This window comes from Balaenoptera borealis, assembly GCF_965194805.1.
Source record: "Balaenoptera borealis genome assembly, chromosome: 15".
NCBI lineage: Eukaryota > Metazoa > Chordata > Mammalia > Artiodactyla > Balaenopteridae > Balaenoptera > Balaenoptera borealis.
Window position 1 is genome coordinate 38,082,081 of NC_138871.1, and position 27,901 is coordinate 38,109,981.

The 27,901-nt window shown below is 35.6% G+C and overlaps 1 protein-coding gene across 26 annotated transcripts in view; it reads left to right on the top strand.

Moving 5' to 3' along the window:
* The window catches only part of WDPCP (WD repeat containing planar cell polarity effector), a 418,073-nt gene that overhangs the window by 156,802 nt on the left and 233,370 nt on the right, over positions 1-27,901 (top strand). For 25 of the 26 annotated variants that reach the window (XM_082358112.1, XM_082358113.1, XM_082358114.1 and 22 more), the window contains exons 10-12: positions 3,531-4,140; positions 14,146-14,334; positions 17,413-17,536. In XM_082358112.1, coding sequence (XP_082214238.1) covers positions 3,531-4,140; positions 14,146-14,334; positions 17,413-17,536 — 923 coding nt within the window. Of the gene's footprint in view, positions 1-3,530; positions 4,141-14,145; positions 14,335-17,412; positions 17,537-17,926; positions 19,658-27,901 lie in introns of those variants that run through there. The other variant, XM_082358108.1, reaches the window with a different exon arrangement.

Below are 27,901 nucleotides of genomic sequence, written 5' to 3' on the forward strand. Positions count from 1 at the left end.
CCTTTTGAACTGCAGCCTCTCCTAAAAGTTCACGACAGATGTCCTTAGCAGCAGGCAGGATCAACTCTTTACCAATAGTAAAGGGCTTCTTAGCTTTAGCAATGCAGTTAGCCACTAAGAATGATGCTCTCAGTGCAGACACATTTGATGAAGTGGTGGCCTTCAATAATTGCTTCTGTCCTTTGTGTTCACGTTTTTTCTTTTGAAAAGCTCCAAAGGCTTGTCTTTTAATGCAGGGTGCTTGGTCTCCATGTGGCGAAGCAGTTTTGAAGGTTTCATGGCTTTGTTGGATAGCCGGTTGCCACATATTATACAAAGCAGGCTTGGAGAATGTGAATCACCTGTTGCAATGAACCCATTAATTTAAGTAGGACTCTTGGTATTTTCTTTTAAATGCAGCTTTCTTTTTGTTGGCAGTCTTAGAGTCTTCTGCTGTCTCATCATTGGTCTTTCCTCCTTTTCAAAGAAGCTCTCCAGCGACATTTGTTTTTTTACTCATTTTGGCTAAGGTTAGCTTGTGGGCTTACCAAAACTGTGACTGAGACAAGTGCTCAGTACGGGAAAGAGGCGTGGACAGAAGTGGTAAATAAAATAATGGGCAGGCCATGCGCAGACTAAAATAAGTGTCGGATTCTGATTTAAAGCCTACCACCAGATGCAGCTGTACAATTGAAGTATATCAACTCACTTGCCACTATAAAGCCTGCCACCAGATGCAGCTTAATTATCACTTGCCACTCACTGATAGGGTTTTGATATGTGTCTGCAAGCAATTGATTTATTATGGTCTCTGCTAATGATAATCTGTATTTGCAACCTCTCCCCAGCGCTAGCATCACTGCCTCAGCTCCACCTCAGATCATCAGGCATTAGATTCTCATAAGGAGTGCGCTACCAAGATCCCTCACATGCGCAGTTCACAGTAGGGTTCACGCTCCTATGAGCATCTAATGCCTCTGCTGATCTGACAGGAGGCGGAGCTCAGGTGGTAATGGGAGCGTTGGGGAGCGGCTATAAATACAGATGAAGCTTCGCTTGCTTGCCTGCTGCTCACCTCCTGCTGTGCGGCCCGGATCCCTCACAGGCCACGGACTGGTACCGGCCTGTGGCCTGGGGGTTGGGGACCCCTGAGGTAAAGGACATGAGTGAAGTTGTTGAAAGATAAGCTGAGGCATAGTAAAAGTTTTCAGAGTTTGAGTAAATCAATTCTGGTGGGGCAGTGCCAAACTGGAAGTGGTTAGGAACATCCTACTGATATGAGGCAGGGAAAAGACTGACAGTGAAAGTGCAGAAGCAAAGAAAGGAAATTATTTGATTGGCTATAGTTTAAAGCCAAATTGGCTGTTGTAATGGTTGTCAGTGTTTTGATTTTGTAACTTTGAGGCATTTACAGGTTTAGGTTTTGGTTTGCTTACAGAGGTTGCCATGGAATTAGGGCCTCATCAGTTGAACAGCCTCCTTGTTTAATTTAACAAGTTACAGAGCTGGGAAAATGCAGCTTTAGTTTGACCTCAGAGTAGAGTAATGAAGGGAGACTGTCGGAGATAACACTAGAATTTGCGAGTCAGATCTTGTCCCTCCTTATGGCTTCTCATCTTGTTTAGAGGAAAAGCCAAAGTCCTTATAATGGCCTACAAGCCACTTCACAGTCGTCTCCCTCCCCCAATTCCCACTGTTTTCTTCCTTGCTCCCTTTTATCTAGCCATGTTGGTCTCTCGTTGTTCCTTCATCAGGCCAAGAGTGCTACCTTAGGATGTTTGCTTCCTCTGCCTGGAGCCTTCTTCTCCCAGGTGGCTGCATGGCTTACCCTTCACTTTTAGGTCAACTTTATCAGAGAGGCCTGTCCTGACTTCTATTACCTCCCCTTCTCATTCCTGTTACCTTGCTTTATTTTTCTTCATAGTTCTTAGGAAGTACATATATAGGATCACTAACATCCTGTGTATGTTTGTTTGTGAATTGTTACTTTGTCTTCAGCCATTAGTGTGTATGTTCTCTGAGGGTGAAGACTTACTATTGTATCCCCAGCAATGCCAGGACCAGTTCCTGGCATGTAGCTCATACTCAACCATTTTTTAGACAAAAAAGAAAAACAAGAGCAGGAAAGTGAGTGTGAGGGAGGGAAGGGGTTGGATATGGATCCTATATTGTTTTGCATACCAGGCAGGGGAATAAAAATTTAATTTATTCGTTAGTGGTAGCTATTAAAGGGTTTGAACAGGGGAATGACAGCAAAAACATTTAGTTTAGGAAGGTCAGTTTGGTAATGATGTGTAGGATGGATTTTTTAAAAAATTCACATCAACCCCCTTTCTCTCCCCAAGTCAGTACCATGTAACATAGCTGTATGTGCTTTAAAAAAAGAAATTTTATTTTTTGAAATAGTTTGACTCTCAAGAAACTGCTAATATAATTGCCAAAATAGGCTAAAAGCAAATTCCCTTCCTGTACTTCTTCCCCTTGTTTGCCCCAATGATAGTATCTTCCATTACTGCAGTACATTGTCAAATCCTGGAACAAGACCTTGGTATAATACTATTAACTCAGGTACTGGCCTTAGTTGGATTTCATCGGATTTTACATGCACTTGTGTATGTGTGTGTGTGTGTGCGTGCGCGCATGCATAGTTCTGTGAAATTTTATCTCGTGTAGAAATGTGCTTTTTAATGTTTCTAAATCTAATTTTGAAGTTTTCGACAAAGTGTTAGAAAATATCTTTGATACCACTCTCCAGGTTCTTGGCCTCCCACATTTACATATAAATAAAGTGAATGGCCTGTTGTTTTATTTCTTTATTCTTCTGCTGAGGTGTTTCTTTGTAGCCTTTCCTTTCTGCACCAGAAATGCTTTTTAAATTTTGCCTCACCAGTATTGCAAATCATATTACCTACCAGGTCTTTTTTTTTTTTTAATTTTAAAACTAGTACATTACCTTCTTATTTCTTTCTATTGGTCATTTATCTACTTAACAACCCTTCATATCTTTTCTGACAGTAAAATATTTCTACAGGACTGTTAACAGGGTTCTAAAGTTTTTTCCTTTGCCTACCCTGCCCAACTAATTAGAAATATATTTCTGGTAAGTAATTTACCAATAATTTCAGAATTGGGAGGGGTAGTGGATTGGAAGGAGACTGACTAAATTGTTTAAGTCCTTTATTCATCCTTTTAAAAATCAAGCTTCTAATGTCTTTAGATATTCTGCTAGCCATATTATTTTACTAAAAGCCCACTTCATTAGTTTTTATATATCATGGGAAGTATTTGTCTTTATGTTGTTTACAGACTTCCTAAAACAAAGTGTTTAAGTTAAAATTTTATAGTTTAATTTCTGCAGCTGTGCTAAATATGTGCTATATATATTTATATGTGTTCCATATGAGATGTACACATACCTGCTTATATGTTGCTGATATTTAAGGTGATAGTTGATGGTATTCAATAGGATTCTAGATTAATATGCAGGGCTATGCGTGACAGCGGAAGAAAAACCAAGGTCTATATGAACATACTTGATACATTTCTTACAGGTTCTGAGTTCTGTACGCACGGAATGGGATCCACTGGATGTTCGCTTTGGCACCAAACAGCCTTATCAGGTGTTGACAGTGGAGTGCTCCATCAGTGTAGACAAAGAGCCCATGGCTGACAGTTGCATCTATGAATGTGTTCGGCACAAAATCCAGTGTGTATCAGTCACCAGAATACCACTAAGATCGAAGGCCATTAGCTGTTGCAGGAATGTTACTGAAGACAAACTGATTCTGGGCTGTGAAGATTCTTCAGTAATTCTTTATGAAACTCACCGTAGAGTGACTGTCTTAGCTCAGGCTGAACTTCTGCCTTCATTAATAAGCTGCCACCCAAGTGGTGCCATTCTGCTAATTGGCAGTAACCAAGGGGAGCTGCAAATTTTTGATATGGCTCTTTCTCCTATTAACATCCAGCTTTTGGCTGAAGACCGCTCACCTAGGGAGACTCTACAATTCAAAAAATTCTTTGATGTTTCTAGCAGTCTTGTTCAAATGCAGTGGATAGCTCCGCAGGTTGTTTCTAAGAAACCTGAAAGTGGGGACATCTATGATCTCCTCTTCCTCAAGTTTGACAGAGGACCTTTGGGTGTACTTCTGTTTAAACTTGGTAAGTCAAGGAAGTTGGTGAGTAAATAAATTAAATTTTTTATGATGGTGACAATATAAGACAATAGAACTATTCTTGGAATGTAGATTTTCTGTTTGTCATTCCATCAATGTGCTTGCCTTTCAAACATTTCATATAGTTTCCTTAAGAAAGCTTTGTGGATGATTTTCTAAATGTCAAGGTACATTATATATTGAAGAATTTTGAAATTGCATTAATTTTCCATTGTGATGAATAAAAAGACTGAACTAGCCACATTTGATGCTTTCCAAAATAAACTGTCTATTAAAAAAATTCCTTAAGAAATAGTACACATGAGAATATATTAAAAGTATGTCCATTACAAAATTCTGTAATACTTTTCTATTAAAATTATTTTAGATTATAAGTGTCCATTTCTTCCCAGATTGGAAATGTGTAAAGCAAGTGTTTTAAAAAAGAGAAAGGAAATATTTAGTTAGAATTTGCTAAAGATTTTAGATAAAAATATTCAAAAGGATTTATCAATATTTGGAAAAATGTGTATTAATGTATCCCATTTCAACCAGGAAGCTTTAAAGCAGAATTTTATTATTGTGATTTTTTTGCCTTTTGTAGTTTTGCATTACTGGCTATGTCCTGAAATACATGATATCCTTTAGGCAGTTTTTTTTTTTTTTTTTGGAGTGGGGTATTTATTTTTATTTTTTCGGCTGTACGTGGGCTTTCTCTAGTTGTGGAGAGTGGGGGGCTGCTCTTTGTTGCAGTGCACAGGCTTCTCACTGCGGTGGCTTCTCTTATTGTGGAGCATGGGCTCGGTAGTTGTGGCTCGCAGGCTCTAGAGTGCAGGCTCAGTAGTTGTGGTGCACAAGCTTAGTTGCTCCACGGCATGTGGATCTTCCTGGACCAGGGGTCGAACCCGTGTCCCCTGCATTGGCAGGTGGATTCTTACCACTGCACCACCAGGGAAGTCCCTTTAGGCAGTTTTGTATAATTTAACATTCTTGAAAGAACCTCACTTAGGTTTTAAAAAACAGATTTCAATTAATGCACATCACCGCAACTTGAAAACATAGAAAAGTAAATACATTTTAAAACCCCTTACAAGATTTGGCTCTGTGGTACAAAGTTAAGTTTTTAAAGACATTGTAGTGTTTGTTAAATAGCTGTCAGTTTACTTTGTTTTTTTATGGATCTACTTGCCTCTGAAATTGAACACATGAAATAAATCTAATGAAAATGACTTGACTAACTTGAAAGATATCAGGGATATAATGTGAGGGCTATGTTCTTTCCACATATTAAAAATGCAACTAAATCCATTCATAATGTCAGTATTGTCCAAGAAAAATATGTTTGGAATCTCATTTATTATGAGATAATCCAGTTCTACTTTGCCCAACTACACGTTTAACAGTGGTATGTCTCTATACTCATCACTTATTAAAGTGGATGTTAGATGTTTTGCATATCTGTTAAAACTCCCTCCCCCCCCCCACCTTTCTCTCTCTCTCTCTCTCTCTCTCAATAACCCAAGTTACCTGTCAAACAGAAGGCTGTCTTCTGACGTATACCTAGCCTTTCTTCAGCCCTGCCTTGTGGGCCTACTCACAACAGCTTTGCAAAAAGCACAGCTTTCTCTTCCTATCTCTAGCACATTTGCCTTCTTACTAAAGTAAACAGGCTCTCAGTGTAGGGATTTAGAGGGCTTCCTGCTAATTGCCAGCTTGTAAACTTAATTGGACTATCTCCCTGGGCACTGTTCCTAAATCAATTAGGCAATGAGTTGGCTGTCACCTCTTTTTCCCAAGTAGGTCTCTTGGAAGAGAATTATCCAATAGAAGTCAAGCATTCAAATGAAAAGGTGATAACTTCTGCAACTGACATTTATCATTTAAATTTTATTTTCAATATGACTGAAGTTTTATAGAATAGGGAAATTTTACAGTTTTACAGGCTCTTTAAAGGATCTAAAGATGGAGTTTCCCAGGATTTTTGAAAATGTATTATAAGATTAATGTTTATTACAGATTATTTTTCCTAGGAAGAGTAGATTCCTTGAAACAGTAGATTCCAGCTAACAGATCTTTTTTTTTTTTTTTTTTTTTTTTTTAAAGAAAACCCTGTTTAAAGAACAGATTTTTCTTAGGATCTGCTACTAAATACATCCAGAAATTTTAATATACTTCTTGAATTAACACAGTGCTGATTCTGGGCATCCATGTGGAATTTTCATGTATAATTCAAGTTACTGCATATATAAACAGGTAGTTGCCTGTGCAGTTTCCCCACTAGGGAGCATTTATGAGATGTTTTTCATATGCTTGTTATGCAAGCCTTTGGAAATTTTGACATGAAAGGTGTAGCTTACAATGTAAGAAGCTGAGATAGATCATAGTTTAAAATAGAATGCTGTCATATGTAAACGTGTCAGTGGCTACTGCCAAGATGCTAAGATTTTTGGAATTTGACTCTTAGAATAGGTCAGTTAGTGTCATGTTGAAAGAAAACTCTGTTGCAAGGCTAGGGCTTCCATTCTAAATCCTTAAAATTATCGCACAAATGCACTGTGGTTAAAAGGCCATCACCACTGTTGTAAGAATGCGAAAAACATGTCTTCCTCAGGAGGGAGCTAGAAGTGTCGTCCTCCTTTGTGGAAGCAATGTGTAAAAAGAATTTCTTTACCTGACAGTCATTATGCATATTTCCATATACATATACTGGGATTAAGAGGAGTCCCTAATTATATTACTGAGATATTAAAGCTTTTCCATTCTCATCAGTACCTTTTCCAGCCTTCACTGCTGTCTTTAAACTCACATGATCAGCTCCTTGCCCTCTCAACAGAGAATCTCACCTTTTAATTGGCACTTCATTAACTTTATCTGCTCCTCACCACCCACCCAACGACTTACCTACATGTACATAAATCTTTTCAGTTTCAATTCAGTGGAAAAGGAGCCTTCCTCTTGTCTAAGACTAGTTCCACCACTGGTTCCACTCTGGATCCCATAACATTCCCTTTGATACCTTTACTCTGTCACCTTCCCCACTCTCCCCATGAATTTTGCTACATCATCAGGTACAGGCCCAAGCCACACCATGAAACAAAGAAACATACATCTCTTCTTTAAAATTGTTTCCCCTCTGTTATTAATCAAATGTTCACCTTCCTTTCATAGTCAAACTCATTGAAATAGTAGTGAACACTGAATTTCTCTGCTTCTTTACCTCCCATTCACCCCTCACAGCACCACCTTCTGGCTCTTTTCTTCAGTGTTCTCCTGGAACTGCTCTTGGAAAGGTCACTAGTGACGTCCTACTTGATACACATATTTCTCTTATGTTACTTGATGACTTTTCAGCATTTGATGGTTGCTGACCACTTTCACCATCATAGAACTCTCATCATACTTGCTTCTATGACTCCAGATGCAACCTTTCGTCACTTTTTTATGCTCTTCTTCTGCCTCCTCATGAAAATATTGAGGCTCTCTAAGGTTCCATTTTTAGCTCTCCTCCCATTTTATACAGATTGAGAGTTTATTTTTGATTTTGGTATCCTATCTCTAACTTCAGCCCAGACCACTCCTCACTCCACATCCACATATTAACCTGGCTTGCTGGATACCTCCCCCTGAATGTACGCAGGTATACAGATTTATTATGTGCAGATATGAAGTCATAATCTTTTTCCCTGCTTCTCCTCCTATATTCTCCAATTTGAGGGATGGTACAGTTATTTAGACAGACAGAATCCCAAGTCAGAAGTTATCCTAGAATCCTCCCTCACCCCTGATGCCATATCCAGTCAGCGACCAAATCCCATCAATCCTGCCTTTCTAAATACGTACTGTCAAAAACATCTCATTCTATTTATCCTTGCTGTCATTACCTTAATCTAGATCTTTGCTATTTTACCATGATCAAGCAGTGGCCCTCTATCTGTAATCTTCTGTCTTCCAATCTTCCCAACCCACCGCTCAATTAATCCCCTGAACTGCCACCAGAGTGCAGATTTGGTCATGGATTCTACAGCCTGAAATCCTTCAGTGGTTAATAAGCCTGTCTGCCTCTCTGGCTTCATCTCCCCAGCTGTGCTTCCCTAGTTGCTCCCCAATCACAGCATGTGCTCTCACACTCCTCCTTTCCATAGTGGTGTTGAGTATTCCATCTACCTGGAGTGCTCCCACAGTGCTTCATAACACCTACAAAGTTAGGAAAAGGTTAAAAGTTCAAATGATGATATTAAACAAATAATTAAAGCTAACTTCTTCCTTCTCATAGGATTTTGAAAATCACAGGCAATGTGTGTGCTTGTGTGTGTTTGTCACTCTATCTAAAAATCAAGTAGTCTGATTTTTCTCATAGAACTTTTGTAAGAAGTATGTGTTCTTTAAAAGAGTTATTTTTAATGAGTTATTTAAATTTTACTTTACCCAAGTGGTAATTGGTGGTAATTTATTGCTGGAAGGATATGTCAAATACTTTACTAGATACCTAGTCATCTTAAAACTAGATCTTATATCATTTTAGATGGATTGCTGTTCCAGACAGCATTCTGCTTTCTAGAGTGATGATAGATTTTTAGATCAAGTTTATTGAGGTATAATTTACATAAAATTAATTGTACCTGTTTTAAAAATACATAGGTCAGTGAGTTTTGGCAAATATGTATATCCTCATGATTACCACCACAATCAAGATGCAAAACATTTCCCTCACCCTCAAAATTCTCTCAACCCCTTTGCAGTCAATCCCTGCCTCCCTCAAAGCTAAAGTGCATTGATCTGCTGTCTGTTATTACAGATTAGATCTGCTTTTTCTAGAATTTCATAGAAATATACTCAAAAAATAGGTCCTCTTTTGTGTCTTGCTACTTTCACTCAGTAAGTATGGAAGAGTCTGTGAGACTCTTCCATGTGTATCTGTAAATTTTCACTTACATTACTGAGTAGTATTCTATTATACAGATAAATCACAATTTGTGTATCTTTTTCACATGTGGATGGACATTTGGGTTGTTTCCAAATTTAAGCCAATATCATTGAAAATGCTATATGTACTTTCTTGTACTAGTCTTTGTGTGGAGATCTATTTTAATTTCTCTTGGGAAGAACCTACGAGTAGAATGGCTGGGCCATATGCTAAGTTTACGATTAACTTAAGAAGAAACTATTTTGGAGTTCCAGTTACTCCACATCCTCACCAAAACTTGGCATTAATGGTCTTTTTCATTTTAGCCATTGTAGTAGGTGTATAGTGGTGTTAGTTGGCATTTCCCTGATGAGCCTTTGGAGCTGGGCATCTTTTATGTGCTTATTTGCCATATATCTTCTCTGATGAAGTATATCTTCAAATCTTTTGCCCAAGTTTAATTGGATTGTTTGTTTATTATTGAGTTGTAAGAGTTTTTATATATTCTGAACAAAAGTCCTTTGTAGGATGATAGTATTGTGAATATTTTCTTCCATCCTGTAATTTATCTTTTCATTTTCTTAACAGTTTTTTAGGTAGCAGAAGTTTTAGTTTTGATGAAAGCCAATTCTTGGATTTTTTAATTTTATGGCTTATGCTTTTTATGTCCTATCAAAGAAGTTTTTGTCGAACCCTTTTTTCTTCTAGAAATTTTATGGTTTTAGCTCTTACAATTAGGTTTATTGTCTAATACAAGTAATTTTTTGTGTATGGTGTGAGGTATGAGTTGAAATTAATTTTTTAATATGAATATTCAGTTGTTCCAGCAGCAACTGTTGGAAAGACTATCCTTCCTCCATTGAATTCCCTTGATCATATGTGTGTGTGTATCTATGAAGACTCTCTTCTCGTCCACTGATCTATATGTATATACTTTAGCGAGTACTACACTGTCTTAATTACTGTGGCTTTACAGTAAGTCTTGAAGCCAGGACTATTAGTCCTCCAACTTTGTTCTTTTTTTTTTTTTTTTTTTGATGTGGACCATTTTTAAAGTCTTTATTGCATTTGTTACAATATTGCTTCTGTTTTATGTTTTGGTTTTTTGGCCACGAGGCATGTGGGATCTTAGCTCCCCGACCAGGGACTGAACCCGCACCCCCTGCACTGGAAGGTGAAGTCTCAACCGCTGGACCACCAGGGAAGTCTCTGTTCTTCTTTTCAAAATTGTTTTGGCTACTCTAGATGTTTTGAATTTCTGTGTAAGTTTTAAAACTGACTTGTCAATTTCTACAAAAACACCTGGTGAGATTTTGATTGAGATTACATTGAATCTATAGATCAATATGGGATGGAATGACAATTTAACAATATTGAGTCTCCCAATTTATGAACACAACATCTCTATTTATTCAGGTCTTCTTTAATTTCTCTCAGCAGTGTTTTATAGTTTAAGGTGTAAAGATCTTGTACATAGTTTGTTCATGTTTTTGGATGCTATCGTAATTAGTATTTTTAATTACAACTTTTAATTGTTCATTGGGGTTATATAAAAATAAAATTTTAAAATATTGACCATGTATCCTGCAACCCTGGTAAACTCATTTCTTAGTTGTAGTAACATTTTATTGTAGATTACTTAGGATTTTCTACATAGATGACTATGACAACTTCAGTTAAAAACAAGTTTTATATATTCTTATCCAACGTGTATGCCTTTTATTTTGTTTTCTTCCCTATTTTACTAGCTAGGATGGAACAATATTAAATAGAAGTGGCAAGGGGAGATATCCTTGCTTTGTTTCCAATCTTAGGTGGATAGCATTTAATCTTTCACTGTATGTATGATGTTATCGAGGTTGAGGAAGTCCCCTTCCATTCCTAGTCTGCTGATATATATTAGCGTGGGTGGATGTTCAATTTTTTCAAGTGCTTTTCTGCATGTATTGAAATGATTATATGTTTTTTCTGGTCATATAGTGAATTATGTTGATCAGTTTTCAGATGTTTCAGCAACCTTGCATTTGTGGGATAAATTTCTCTTGTTCATGATGTGTTACCTTTTTAATATGTTGCTGGATTTGCTAATACTTTTTAAGGATTTTTGTATCTGTTTATGGGAGATACTGGTTTGCAATTTTCTTTTTCTTTTCCTGTAATGTTTTGTCATTTTTGGTATCAGTGTAATGCTGATATCATTAAATGAATTAGGAAATACTCCCTCCTCTTATATTTTGAGTTGTGTAGAGGTGACATTATTTCTTCTCTTATTGTTTGAGAGAATTTACCAGTGAAGGCATCTGGTTTTGTGTGTGTGTGTGTGTTTGTGTATGTGTAAAGGTTTTTAAACTGCAAGTTCAAATTTAAATAATATAGGATCATTCAGGTTGTCTATTCATTTCTTCTTGAATGAACTTTGATAATTTGTATCTTTCAAGGAATCTATTTCATTTAAGCTACATTTATTTCTATAAAGTTAGCATATTATTCACTTGTTTTTTAATGTCTGTAGTGCTGTAATGATTATTCTTGATATTGATAAATGTATCTTCTCTTTTTTTCTCAATTTGGCAGAAGTTGGTCAATTTTACAAATTGTTTCAAAGAACCAGCTTTTGTGTTCACTGACTTTCTCTATTATTTATTTTCATATTTTTATTATCTCCTATTTTATTTTAGGTCTAATTTGCTCTTCTTTCTCTAGGTTCTTAATGTGGAAGCTTGGATTGTTGATTTTAGACCCTTTTTCTTTTGTAATTGAATATTTAATGCTGGTAATTTCCCTCTAAGTAATACTATAACCACAGCTACATCTCACAAATTTTGATGTTATATTTTTATTTTTATTCATTTCAAAATATTTTCTAATTCGTGTTTTCTTCTTTGACCCATAGGTTATTTAGAACAGTGTTGATTAATTTCTAAATATTTAAAGATTTTCCAGATATATTTGTTTTTTCCCCACTTCCTAGTTATTTTACTACATTTTGCTGTTACCTATACCCTTGAGGTTATTTACACTTATTTAATCTGTATGGTAGAAATATTACTAACAGTGTGCAGTGGTGCATCACTTGTTCCATGACATCACATTAGTGCTTGAAATCAGCCATGGTGGGAGTATTTACATCACTTAGACTTACCAGCACACTGAGGATATAAGGGGAATATTTTCTCCCTTGAAAATCTTGGTGTATAAATCCTTAGACACTAAAAATCATCCAGATATCTTTCTGTTTTGATATCTAATTTAGTTCTATTGTGGTCTGGGAACCTATTCTGTATACTTTCAAAGCATTTAAATTTATTGAGGCTTGTCTTATCTCCCAGAATATGCTCCATCTTGGTTGGTGTTATATGTGCACTTAAAAAGAATGTGTATTCTGCCGTTGGTGGGTGAAGCATTGTATAAATGTCAATTAGGTCAAATTTACTGATGTTTTTCAAGTGTTTTCTATATTTTCAGATTTTCTGTTTATACATTTTTTTCAACTAATCAGAGAGAAATGCTGAAATCTCCAATGATAATTGTAGATTTGACTTTCTCTCCTTTTAGTTTGATAGTTTTTGCTTTATTGTTTTAGAGCTCTGTTATTAAGAATGTTTTTTCTTCATGAATTTTCAATGCTTTGTTATAAAGTTAGAATTCTAGGCTAATTCATTTTTATCTCTCAGCATTTTAAAAGCCCTACTGTTGTCTCTAGCTTGCATAATTTCAGAAGCGAAGTTTGCAGTATTTTATCTTTGTTTCTCTGTTTTTATTTTATATACTTCACAGATTCCAAATAATTTCACATATGTTTTCTCATTTAGCTTTATGATTATTTGTACTGAGAAGTTTTTGTAGTTTCACTCAAATCAGTAAACATTTGTGGAAGGAAAAAGATTTTACAGATAGCTACTTTTTAAAGATTAAAAAAAAAAACCAAACTCCTTAAAAGCACTAATACTTATTGTCACTTAATTACACAGAAATTGTTAGTTTCAAATGAGATCAGCCATATTTAAAAGATGATAAGATAAAACTAGAACAGAGTCCACCCCCCTTTGTTTTGTGCTCTTGCTTCTCTAAGCTTAGAAGTGGATTTTCTTTCATTTTAAAAGGGTAAGCAAATGTGTTTATGTTGTTCTAAGATATTTTATAGTAGATCTTAGTTGTGAAAGTGGATCAATAACAAGATTAATCCTAATAATTTCTTACTAATAATTACTAATAATAGAAGAGAATAATCTCAATGCCAATTTAAAATAAATTGGTATGTGGTATCTGTGAAGAAGCTATCAATTTAGAGCACCCATTAATAAAAAACAGTCCTAAAAATGTTTATATAGTCACATTATATTTGTCACGGATATTTGTACTTTTTGACCCCCAAGTACATGGGGCTGAAGACCAGATGCAACTTAGAACTAATTAAGCTGGTCAATAAGAATTATGTTACATCAAAATTATCTCTAAATATATACAACAGAGGCCTAAATGACAGATGGGAAAAATTAAATTAGCTATTGTGATTTACCTAAAAGTTCTCACGTTTTTTCATTTTTAGTCTGAACAGTTTGATTATAAATTAGTTAATATGTGCTGAATGGTAAGCATAAGCTAGATGGAGTTGGTAGGTGGTATTTAAAGATTTAACCACAGTGCCATATTACTCTTGGCCCCCCCAAATCCCACATTTCTAGTACTTTATGCAAGAAATGATCACTGTTTTTTTCCTTTGTAGAAAAGTTAAATCTGTTTTTGTTATTCTACTTTTTATTTTTATTTATTTATTTATTTATCTATTTTGCTGTACTGGGTCTTAGCTGCTGCTTGTGGGATCTTCATTGTGGCATGCAGGATCTTGAGTTGTGGCATCTGGGATCTTTAGTTGCGGCATGTGGGATCTTTAGTTGTGGCATGTGGGGTCTCTAGTTGTGGCATGCGGGATCTTTAGTTGCGACATGTGGGGTCTTTAGTTGCGGCATGTGGGATCTAGTTCCCTGACCAGGGATTGAACCTGGCCCCCCTGCATTGGGAGCATGGAGTCCTAGCCACTGGACCACCAGGGAAGTCCTACTTCTTATTTTTAAAAGATTCACTTGATTTTATATTTTTCTGTGACAGGTATCTTCACACAAGGACAGCTGGGCCTGGTAGACATCATCTTCCAGTACATTCACTGTGATGAGATCTGTGAGGCAATAAACATCCTGAGTAGTATGAACTGGGACACTCTGGGCTACCAGTGCTTTATCAGCATGACTGCCATCGTAAACCACCTTCTTAGACAAAAGCTCACTCCAGAGAGAGAAGGTCAGACTTAAAATATATTTCATAAATGGGTTTTGTATATACATGAAGTACATTTTATTATCAGTTATTTTTTGAGGATGTTTTGAAGTCATGTTACTGGAGATTAGAAGATAAAAATGTTAATGCCCTATTAAACTGACAAAATGAGATATCAAATAATTACTCCCATATGGTACTTACTGTATAGTATTTGTCAGTGTAATAACTTTTCTGTATACACCTATGTTGGAACTCACAATGAAGTCACTGTATATTTCAGACTAAGTTCATGTGTAGAATATGCTCAGATTTCAAACTTTGATGAGAAATTTCATGTACTCTCTAGGGTTTGGAAGACAAAGGGCCCTAAACAAAGTCCTTATTTCTCCTTTACTTTAGACATCAGTATTTTTCTTTCACATCCCAAGTTCTTTGTCCAGACAGTAGACCTTACAACTGATTTTGTGTGTGTGTGTGTGAGAATTGCAGCCCAGGCTGTTCCTTCTTGTTTTCATTCTAACTGAGAGTTCTGATACCCGTCTCCCTTCTGCGTGCTTGGATTTCCCAACCTTCTCTTAATAAGTTATTTTGCCCATAGGATCTCAGATGTTTATTGTCAAAGAGAGGCAAGGCACTGTTAACAAAGAAAAAAAATATATATATGTGCCACATACAATAATGAAATCAATTTTTATATTTGCCGGTTATCCAGTGTATGTTATTTTTATTATGAGTAATTTATTTACTTAATGTAAAATGCATCTAAACATTCTTGCATTCATATCTTTATTTCAAATGTTTGTAATAAGCATTGATATTAACAGCGGGAAATCATGGCCAATGAGAAACTTTCTGTATGTGATTTACAAGGTAAGGAAAACAGGGAATATGTCACAAGGCCTTTACTGGAGAGCTTTTCTTCCCCACTATTTTCTTTCCATGTTTATAGATTTTCTTATTCCATTTTATTACGTTTCCAAAGTAAACTGTTTAGATAGTATTCTGTACATAACCTTCATTTTACTAATTTTAGAGAAGAATAATCAGCAAGAACATGTTTTTTCAAGAAGTCTGCATCATGGGACTTGGCCCCAACTCATAGGAGGCCCACAATAAATATTTATTTAATGTTAATTGAATGTGCTTTTTGGAGGTAGTCCAACACATCTACGGAGATTCCAGTACTTCTGCAATGAGAAAATGCATAGCACAGTGCTTGGCCCACAGTAGGTACTCAATGAATATTAGTTAAAAATAAAAAGAAGATTATAACTTCAAAATTTTAGGGTTCTAGGATTACTGTAATATTTCTACCTGCAGAGTTATCTCAAGTAATTATTTATTAGTATTGGTACACTCTTCAGGTTGGGTAGATAGCAGAGGAAAAAAAAAAGTAGCAGGGTCTCTAAAGAAAGCCTGTTATGGTACACATAATCCATGCAAGATACTCTAAATTTACAGTTGAAGAAATATGAAGAAGATAAAATATTGACTCTTACTCAGGACACTGAGAAATTGCTAGCACCTTAGTGAATTTGTGTTGTAAGAAACCTGTGTAGTAAGAAAGATTATTAGGGAATTCACAAATGGGTATTATCAGATTCCCACCTTAATAAAGGATATTATCAAGGAACCATATTGGGTGGATAGGGAAATAAAAAGCTTGTATGATATATTAGGCTATTAAAATAAAATGCTTGCATGATGCTGGGTTATCAGAATATGTACATTTTAAGTAGGTATATGCATTTTTCCCCAAGTAACTGCAAAACACATTTCTAAAACATTTACAATTCTTCTCTATTGAGATTTATTCTATCTGAATCTAACAAATTTGACATGGTAATTTGTTTTCCTCTTATTAGTGGAACCCAGTGAGCTCTTTTATTTGTAGCTGTGCTGTGGTTGTCTTTGAGATCTTCATTTCTGCCTTAAACATCAAGCTGGGCTATCTAATGAATCTATAACTGTGCTGGGAGCTACGAGTATTCCATGTAGGCTCAAACATTTCAGATGTATGGAACATGCTGTCAGGAAAACAAGCAATGGCAAGAGAATCTGGCTTGCTTTCACAATGGCATTGCTGTATTCAATTTTAATCTAAATTGACTGCTGCTTTGAAAGAAAATGCCACTAAGGTTCATCTTACTTTACTGTCTAGATCTGAGATTAAAAAAAGAAATAACTAACAGCTTAGCCAAGTCCATAGCAATTACTCTGACGAGGTATGTAATACTTTCAAACCCAAATATGCTTAAAACTAAAGAGTTTTGCTAAATAAGGAATTGTTCATTCAACCTAGTGCTAGTAGCATAAAAATCAGTGGAGTCTTACTGTGAACTGTATTCTCATACAACTCTCACCATTATGGTAATTATATATTTTCCAGGTATTTCTTGGAAGAAGCACAACTCCATTGGCATGTCTTGGTAAAAGTGTAAATTAGGCAAAATGTGCTTTTTTCTCCCAGTCACTAGCCCTTTGGCTTATCAAAACCTGCTCTCCAATCCTTCCTTCCTAGGAGGGTGTCAGTTGACCAAAGCAGATTAACATACCTCCCAGGGGTGTTAACTTTCACACTTGGACAAAACCAACAATCTTGTTGTTTAGGACAGGATTTAAGGAAGGTATAGGGAATTTCAGTCTTTCTCTAAAGTTGTAATAGAGAGATATTATTACTCCAATCAGGATATTTTTATTTGTATTATTTTTTTAAACATTTCTAATACTGATTTCAGCTAAAGAGAGTAAATGTTGAGCACACTGTGAGTTGATTTTACTGGAAATACTAGTTCAAACTGTGTTACTCTGATGAGTCACTGTTTTAATTACCCATTTGTGGTGAGAGGTTGATTCATTATGGATTTCTTCAGTTTTGACAGCTTTTTGTTGCTCAGAGTCATTGTCAGCTTTGCTTCAAGTGAAAGTTTATACACAGGTTTGTTTTTGTATCAGCTGTCATATTTTACTTTCATCTTTCCTGCAACAAGCTCACATTTCATCCAAGTTTGCAAAACCTGACTGACTGCAAACATGAGTATTCTGTTGTAATTGAAGGAGTTTCACTTGTTTTAGTGCTGCTATGTTTGAATTCCACAGCACAGCTTGAGGCAAGCCTTGGAACCTTCTATGCTCCAACAAGACCACTCCTGGATACAACTATATTGGAATACAGAGACCAAATCAGCAAATATGCAAGGAGATTCTTCCACCACTTACTCAGGTGAATGATATCTTTGAATTAATTAGTGTCAGACTAATTACCTATTCAAGGAGCCATCTTCTTTAATTAGAATATTCCATAATATGGCTATCTCTTTTCTAATAGTCTGTCCCCTAAGAGAAAAACATATTGGCTCTTGATATTCTTTATTTAATTCGTTCTTGTTTTCCTATTAAGGACTATATTGGAATATTGTTGAGGGCTTTTACATCATTACTACACTTTAATATAATTGCCCCTTTAATACGAAAGCAAAAAATACCAGCTATGTAAAGTGAATTTAAAAATATTAATTGTACTCTTAACAATAGAGAAATGTTTATTTTAATTGCAGCTAAAATGAATGTGCTATAATGTTCTAAGACAGTCACGGGTCTGCTTTACTTTCAGAATTACTGTAGAGAAATTTGCTCATTGTCTTCCTGTACAAGGTGGCAAGTTGCTAGCTTCACTGTGCCTCATTTTCTCTGCTTTAATTTCCTTTAATTCTTTTAATCTTATGGATTATATGAAAAATTAGATAATGTCAAGAAATTACTCTGAGACAGATACTGCAGAAGTTGAAGGACAAGTACATATAGCATTTCTCTCTATATAAAGTTCAAAAAATAGATGGATGGAAGATGAATGGATGGATAGAGATGGATGGATGGATGGATGGATAGATAGATAGGTAACTAGCTAGTTAGTTACTTTAGGGATACATCTGAATATGTCAATGCTAGAAGTAAAAGCAAAGAAGTGAGTATAACAAAATTTAGGATATTGTGGAGTGGGTTAAGAGAAATATGAGAGGAACAAGCCCATGGAGCCACCAAGGTATTAGTAATGTTCCATTTCTTAAGATGAGTGGGGTATATATCAGGGTCCAATAAAAATTATTATTCTTTTAGCTGAAAGTATACATTTTGTGTACTTTTATATATATTTTATAATAGAAAGTAATAGAATTTTCAGTTTCATGTACCATAAATTACATTGAGTTGAATTTAGAGTTTTAATTTTACTTACAGTATAACCTAGCTGTTGTAGTTCTTTTTAACTCAAGCAATTTCATGTGTAGTCTCCCCTTTTTTTCTCAGAACAACCCTGCTAAGGAGGTATTATCAATTGACAAATGAGTAAACTATTTATAAAGTGGCACTTTGATCTCTACCCAACAGTGAAACCTTTGGAAAACAGTCTTTTTAGAAGCTGAGAGATGTTAATATATTGCATGAGTTATGACCTACAGTTGAATATTGCCTTTTTATCTGAACGATTTTAGTATATTCTAAGAGATTCTTCACCCTAAATGAGGCAGTGTTCTATGTATAAGCATATGCATAGACATGACAAAAATACTGGGACTGATGTAGTACTGATGTAACCACACAGACTCTAACTTTTCTGTGTGGTTACATCTGGAATTGAATGTTGTCTCTTAGGGTATACTAGGTTTTTCATATTTCCTTTTTTGCATGCTTTCTACTATTTCAATTATAATGAATGTTGAGTAGTTCTTTTGACAGTAGCCTATACACGGCATTATGAAAAAAGGAACGTTAAGTGTAGAAGAAATTGAATGAGAGAGCTTAAGTTGGAACCATCCTTTTGTTTAATCTGCTGCCAAGAAGTTCTCCTGCTTAAGGGAAGAGAAAAAGGGCAAATACTTTTTTGTATTTGTGAAGTACTAGAATTGCATTACCCTCTGTACTAGGCTAGACAGTATTTTAATACTCTAAAAAAAGTTATTAGATAATGGAATAAGTCCTAAACAGTAAAGATCATCATAAAGAATTTTAAATTAAAGATGAAGAAAAGAAGCATCATGCAGAGTAGGGATATACCTAAGATCACCCACTGGTTAAGCTGAGGACTCAGATTGCTTGAGTCCAGATTAGAAAAAAAATAAAATGTTATATTGATTTTAATATCAAAAAGTATATGGTGGGGCTTCCCTGGTGGGGCTACTCTTCATTGCGGTGCACGGGCTTCTCATTGCAGTATCTTGTTGCGGAGCAGGGGCTCTAGGCGCACGGGCTTCAGTAGTTGTGGCTCACGGGCTTCAGTAGTTGTGGCTCACGGGCTTCAGTAGTTGTGGCTCACGAGCTCTAGAGCACAGGCTCAGTGGTTGTGGCATGCGGGCTTGTAGTCGTGGCTTGCGGGCTCTAGAACGCAGGCTCAGTAGTTGTGGCACACAGGCTCAGTAGTTGTGGCTCACAGGCTCAGTAGTTGTGGCACACTGGCTTCGTTGCTCCACGGCATGTGGGATCTTCCCAGACCAGGGCTCGAACCCCTGTCCCATGCATTGGCAGGCGGATTCTTAGCCACTGTGCCACCAGGGAAGCCCCTATTGCTGATATTTTAAAGGATACAAATAAACAGCCAGATGAAGAGATGCATAGGGCAAGTTATGTGGGAAAGGACTCGAAGCCTCTGTGCCCTCTCCAACTGCACCACCTTCCCAGCACCTCCATATATTCACCAATCCAGAAGCTCTCTGAATCTCCTCCTTTTGAGTATGTATGGAGGCTCCATTACATAGGCATGATTGATTAAATTACTGGCCATTGGTGATTAATTCAACCTCTGGCTCCCCTTTCCTCCCTCCTCCCCAGAAGTCCAGGAGTGAGACTGAAGTTCTAACACTCTAATCATGTGGTTGGTTTCCCTGACAACCAAACCCCATCTGTAGAGGCTTTCAGAAAGTCACCTCATTAACCTAAACTCAGGTATGGTTGAAAGGGGATTGTTATGAATTACAAAAGACTTTCCTTTCACCTTTTTGGCTCCTTATCACTTAGGAAGTTCCAGGGAGCTCCTTTGTCACGAACAGTACAAAGATCTAACATATATATTTCTTATTATAAATCACAATATCATAGAAGGAAGATGCAGGTTTGCCTAAACTAAGTTCAGAAGGTGATTGTTCACCTCTCTGCTTCCATAAAATTGAATAGTCCTCCAGAACTACTGAATAGGGAAGTATTAATGGAATATTACTCAGCCATAAAAAGAGATGGAGTTATTTGTAGTGAGGTGCATGGATCTAGAGTCTGTCATACAGAGTGAAGTAAGTCAGAAGGAGAAAAACAAATACCGTATGCTAACACATATATATGGAATCTAAAAAAAAAATAGTTCTGAAGAACCTAGGGGCAGCACAGGAATAAAGATGCAGACGTAGAGAATGGACTTGAGGACACAGGGAGGGGGAAGGGTAAGCTGGGACGAAGTGAGAGAGTGGCATTGACATATATACACTACCAAATGTAAAATAGACAGCTAGTGGGAAGCAGCCGCATAGCACAGAGAGACCAGCTCGGTGCTTTGTGTCCACCTAGAGGGGTGAGATAGGGAGGGTGGGAGGGAGACGCAAGAGGGAGGGGATATGGGGATATATGTATACGTATAGCTGATTCACTTTGTTATACAGCAGAAACTAACACAACATTGTAAAGCAATTGTACTCCAATAAAGATGTTAAAAAAATAGGGAAATATTAACAGGTAGGAGCTTTTCATTATAAATAAATAGAAACTATAAGAGGAACTCCTAAATATTGATGAAATAAAAGGGCAAACATTTCAGTGAATGTGCCACATATGAAGCTTATTTTACTAACATGGAAATATGTTATAAAGGATTAATAGTTAATTTTACTTGTTTATTTCCCCTCTTAACTATAAGACTATTGTTTTCTGACTCAAATGGTATTATGTGATTGTGGCACAGATAGTCATATTTTTAAAATGCTTATAAAATAGTAAGCAAAATCTTGGGATAGGGAGCTTTATTGCCTAGAAATAAAAATATCATGTTTATAAAATATTTGTGGGGAAATGTACTGATGTCTGCATTCTTCTTGGCACTGCAACAAAAAAGTAAGATGAGCTGATGGATAGAAAGGGAGATGAATAGATATGTGATAAAACAATGTTGTAAAATGATGATAGAATCTAGGTGGTAAAAATATAAATATATTATTTCAACTTTCCTGGATGTTTGAAAATTTCTATAATATGTTGGAGGATAATACGTATTATGTTGGAGTCAATATTTACACTTAGAATTCAGAAAAAAAAGGTAGTCTTTTAGAAATGGCTCTTGGCTTATGAAAAATATATATGTTAGGCAAAAACATTGTTAACCACTTTGACATTTAAATGGCTTTTAAAATTTTACTTTTTACTAATGGAGCATACACAGTAAATAAAACAATTATATGAAACCAATTCAAAAAACAAAAATACTAAAACTGCTACCTAAGAATATTTAGAGAATAAGACAGAATGATCTACAGAGAAAAACTTCCTGGTCAGATCATCTATTTAATGGATAATATATTTAAAATATTTGTTTAAAGCATGGTAGAGCTGGCAGGAAACTAAGGGAAACACTCAGAGGTTGAAATGACAAGGATGCTTGATTCCACAAGAATAAGCAAAGTCAAAGTTTGCCTTGAGGGCATCTGCTGGCACCTGGCAGTGAGGTGCTTGATTTATAAAGGCTGTGTACTCAGAGGGTTGGAGACAAAGCATAGGGCTCAAGCAGAGTGGGAGACTGGATCAGAGATCCCCACATCAATCTAGGACCCTTGAAGGGCAACATCTTCCTTGAGAGAACTAAAAGGAAGGAAGGTATGAGATGCAAGAAGGAATGGTGGACAAAAATAATGTTAAACTTGTGGGAACTTAAACAAAAATGGATCATGTAAAACATAACCACTAATGTCTAATTCAGGTGGTTAAATAAAGAAAAATCCTGGATAATGACAACATATAAATCAGAAGAGAAGTGAAGAAGTTAAAGCATTCTAAGGTCCTTGACTTTTTAAGAGGAAGGTAGAGATACTTATTAATACCAGATTTTATTCAGTAAAAGATACATGGTAGAATTTCTAGGGTAATCACTGAAAGAATAGAAATAGAGTGTATACTTGTCAAACAAATAGAGTGAAAATGTTGGATAAGGAAAAAAAAATTCAGCCCCAAAGAAGGCAAGAATTGGGGGAGGGTACAGCATGCAGGGGGAAGAAACAGAAAAAAAGATGAAAAACAGAAAACACTATGAGGTAGTAGAAATGAATTTTAAAAATCAATAATCATTGTCAATTTAAGGAGGTTAAAATTTTCATTCGCAGAGATTGTTGAAACAGAGTTTTTTCTACGTTTTTACAAGAGACACCTAACACATAGAAAGTTTAAAAGCTAGAGAATGGAAAAAAATTATACTAAGTCAATACCAAAAGAGGCTTAATAATGTTATATAAATAGTCTTTAAAGCAAAATCAGTAGTACAGATTATAGAGATCAATATCAACAGAAAAATCAATTCACCAGTAAGATATAACAATTCTAAACGTGTATAATATAGCTTGAGTACACATAAAATAAAAATTGACAAATCCACTTTCATAGTTAGAAATTTTAATTCCCTTGGTGTGGTAATTGATAGATTAAGTGAACAAAGTATAATTAAGGAAATAGAGAATATGAACAGGCACTATTGTTAGAGCTAGAATATAGCAATGAACAAAACAGACACACACACAAAAATCTATGGCATCATAAAGTTTACAGTTGGTGAAGGAAACATTATGTAAATAAGTAGGTAAAAATATACAGAATGTTAAGTAATGATACATACCATGAAGAAGAACAAAGCAGGGACAGGAACTAGGGAGCACTGGGTGGTGAGGCCTCCCTAAGAAGGTGAAATATGAGTTAAATCCCAGCACTTTGGCTGGAGCAGTGAATGAGAGGCAGAATAATAACAGCTTGGGTCAGAGGTCTAGCAGGTGGTAATATAGGACTTTTGTTGGCTGTTGTAAGGAACCGGGATTTTTCTCTTGAATAATAGGGCAAGTCAGTAGATGATCTGGACCAACTAATGAATGAATCACTCAGATGCTATGCTGAAAATAGACCTTTGAAGGCCAAGAGCAAGGAGACCATTTGGGAGGCTGCTGCAATAATTGAGTGAGAAATGGTGACCATTTAGAGCAGATTGGTAGCAAGAGGGATGAGGATAGAGTGCTTGGATTTTGGACATATTGAAGGTTTGGCTAATAGCATTTGCTCACAGACTGGATGAAGCATATGATAGAAGGAGAAGGTAAGGATGACTTTAAGTGTTTGGATCTCAGCAACTGGAAAAATGGAGTTGCCATTGACAAGACTGGTAAGACTGCAGAAAGAATAGGTAGTGGGAAAAGGTCAAGAGATTGGTTTTGAACATGTTGAGTTTGAATGAGGAATTCAGAGGTAAGTTCTGAGGCAGAGTTATAAGGGAAATATATAGCTTTAAATGTTTGTATTGGAAAAGAAGAAAGGCTCAAAATTAAAGAACCATGCAATTTAAAACATTATTTATAATGGCCAAGATATGGAAGCAAACTAAGTGTCCACTGAAAGATGAATGGATTAAAAAGATGTGGTCTATATTAATACAATGGACTATTACTCAGTCATAAAAAAGAATGAAATCTTGCCATTTGAAACAACATGGATGGACCTAGAGGGTATTATGGTAAGTGAAATAAGTCAGACAGAGAAAGACAAATACTGTATGATTTCACTTCTATGTGGAATATAAAAACAAAACAAATGAACAAACAACAAAACAGAAACAGACTCATCGATTCAGAGAACAAACATGTGGTGGCCAGAGGGGAGATGAGTGGGGGGGATGAGTAAAATAGGTGAGGGAGAGTAAGAGGTACAGACTTCCAGTTACAAAATAAATGAGTCACAGTGATGAAATACACAGCATGAGGAATATAGTCAATAATATTATAATAACTTTATATGGTGACAGATTGTAACTAGACTTATTGCAGTGATCATTTTGTAATATATAGAGATATCAAATCACTATAGCAATTATACTTCAATTTTTTTAAAAAAGCACCATGCAATTTAAGAAATTCAAAAAATATTAGCAAAATAAACCTAAAAAAAGTAGAAGGAAGGAAATAATATATGCTCAGAAATTAATGTAACAAAAAATTATAAAAGAGGATTAATAAAGCTAAGCATTTGTTCTTTGACAAGATTGGTAAAATAGAAAATAATGAACAATATTAGGGATATACTAAAAGTGACCTAATGATAGACATGTCAGAGATTTTAAAAAATTAAAATAAAGGGAGCACTATGAACAACTTCATTACAACAAACTTGAAAAATTAGGTGAAATGGAGAATTTCTTAGAAAAATAAAAATGACCAAAACTGAGTGAAAAAGAAATAGATCTGAATAGCTCTATAACCATTAATGAAATTAAATTAGTAATTAACATTTTTCCCACAAAGTAAGCCACAGTCCCAAGATGTTTTTAACAAATGAGGATCCATCACTATACTCACACAACTTTTTCTTCATTGTTTTTCTTTTAGCTGTTTTTTTCAAATGCATATTTATTTACATAGCTGTAATCATTGAGTACATGAAATTTTAAAGAAAAACATCCTAAGAGTTGATTCACTATGATGGCCTTCTAAGAGACTTTTACTTTCTTTGATATGGTACTTAGATTTAAAGATTGTTTAACTCTAGAAAGTGACTCACACATATATGAACAGACCTTTGTTTAGGAAAAGGATCAAAGATCAAAAAGGGAAAATAAGCAGAAGGAAACAAGGACAAAACCTTAAGGCCTTAAACTGAAAGCAACTAGATAAATGTGCTTTTATAGACGACGGAGCTTGTTTTCATGTGGGACCAGTTAGGGCTGGTTGGGTATAGGGGCACTTGAGATTCCCGCCAGGGGGTGAGGGGCCTTCTACCATAATGATGATTTGAAAAAAAAGTTGTGATACTAATCAGTAAATTGGTAAACCAAACAAAATTTGTTGAGGATAGGTGCAAATAACTTGAAGGCTGTTTCATGAACAAATTTGACACACTTGGCTCTTCTTCCTCAAGGTTCCCCTTTTGTAGTTAATCAGGGGTATGAGCCAGGGATGTGGCCCAAAGCATCCAAACTGTGTTGCATTTGGCAGTATGGCTTTCCTTTTCAGTATCCCTTCCCTATATATGACTACACCAGTGAAATAAGTCCTTAGATTTTACTTATATTGCTCACATTCTCTCTCAGATTTTTATGTCTAAAAATCAAAATGGGCAAAAACTGCATTGTTAAAAGGAAAATCATGATTATTTGAAAAGCCACCATAATAACCATTCTGTTCCATTGGAATTACTGTAATGGCCTTAAGAACTCTCTTTTGTCCAGTGTGAGAGAAATAGACTAGATTCATTATAGAGGTGGAGTTAAGAATAGGGATAGTCTGCTTGTTAGGCATCATATTGAATGGATGAATCTTAAGACTTTTTTCACTCTAGTCATTACTGTTTTCATTTGTGATGTACAAAATTTGTTTTCTGCCTAAATTCTAGTTGAGTTGTCTATTCAGAACTGCTTGTCATTCTCATTTTCTCTTGGATGTAACTTCCCACTGTCTTCTCTGTTACTCTTATTCAATGAGTGATTTACTGGGCCGGGGTAAAAGGCCACATTTATAAGTGAGTGAACTGTGTCTGCAGGCCTGACACTTCTGATCAAGACAGTTGTTGACCTCAAACCCCAGACTGGCCCCAAGTGATGGCCTCCTCATGCTTCTCGTCAGGAAGTCTTACTCTCTTTAGTTTGGCAGATGAAAGGGATTAAAAGACACTAGGATTTATTCACATTCACTGTATTAAATAAATGGCACCTAGCTGCAATTGGTATGTACTAGAGACGAATATGGACATGTAACATGGACCATGTAACAAAGTTACAGCTACTTTTAAAAAAGCTGTGGCGTGAGGACAGCCTTTACCAACATAGCAAAAATCAAAGATGTCTTCTCAGATAGTGAAGGACATACATGGTATGCAACTTGTGGCTATTAAGAGAGTGATGATGATTCTTGGCTGTTGACACTCATGAAGACTTAAGTCTAGGAGAAATTCGGCTTTGTTAGAGATTCTAACCTGTTGAGGTCTGAAAAGAGACATGCAGAGAAGATACAGTCAACAATTTATTAGGCAGATTGTTTACATCTGCAGATCTCATAGCTCAAGGAAAGACCATGATGGAGTATAAAAAATGAACCTCAGTAAATAAGTTTCAGAATATGTCTACTTTTATGTGAAATGTTTCCTTTGTGTTTGATAAAGTGTAGACATAATGTTAATAATTCTTTTCTCTTTTATTGTATATTTAAACTTAACTCAAAAAACTATGAACAGATGCTATAACCTTATTTCTAATTATAGTAAGTATTCGCCCCCATCTGTCATCTTCTAGAGTAGACAGGATAAGTACCATTCACTACCTATTTTTTTAATTCCCCCCACTTCCCTTTCCTTCCCCACTGATAACCATGTTCAAATAATAAAATATTCAGCTTGCTGTAGATTCTGATTCTTATTAACTATCTCATAAAATTTTATAGAAAGAGGTGCTTGGGTTTTGTCAGTACCTGGAGAACTAAGGAGCATCTATCTAAATTTTAGGGAGGTAACAAATACTAGCTTTCCTTAGAAAGCTAGCATGTGGGCCTCAGCAGTGTTGAAATGGCTGGAAAAAGACATTACTTTGGTGAAATCTTTAGTGAACACACTGATCACATGTGGTTGCTGCTCTGAGAGGATACGTATTTGTCTTTTAGTTCATAGGTTTTATAAATAAATGTTGTTTAAACCTAAAGCCCCCCATGAATTCAAGTCTTCCTTATCCACAGGACTGTACATTGTCATTATAGTTTAGAACACTCAGCTACATTTTTTCCAAAATAAACTTCCTGATTGTATAAGTAATACATGATTTTCTTTCACAATATAATATCATTGCCTTCTTTTCATGTCAGTAAACATAGATCCACATCATGCATTATAGAGATGTACCACTATAATTTATTCAGCCATCCTCCTATGTATGGACATGGACTATTTCCAAATTGTTGCTACTATGAGCAATGCTGTAATAGATGTCATATTCACATATATTCTCACACACACATACACACACACTTTTGTGCATTTATCTGATTATTTCCTGAGAATGAATTCCTATAAGTGAAATTTCCTAGTCAGAGTTATTCACATTTATAAGATTCTTGATATATTTTTGTCAAATGTTCCTGTCACCATTTTGTCAAATTAGTCATCATATCCACAGTTGAAATAATCAATATCTTAAAGCGTTGAAAATTAAATAGGTGAAATTTGGCACCTTGCTGCTTTAATTTTTGTTGTAGTAAATTCTTCTTATTTAAAATTTTTAAATAATAAACTTTATTGTTTAGAGCAATTAAGTTCATGGCAAAATCGAGAGGAAAGTGTAGAGATTTTCCATATACCCTGTCTCTCCAACCTGCTTTAATATTAATAT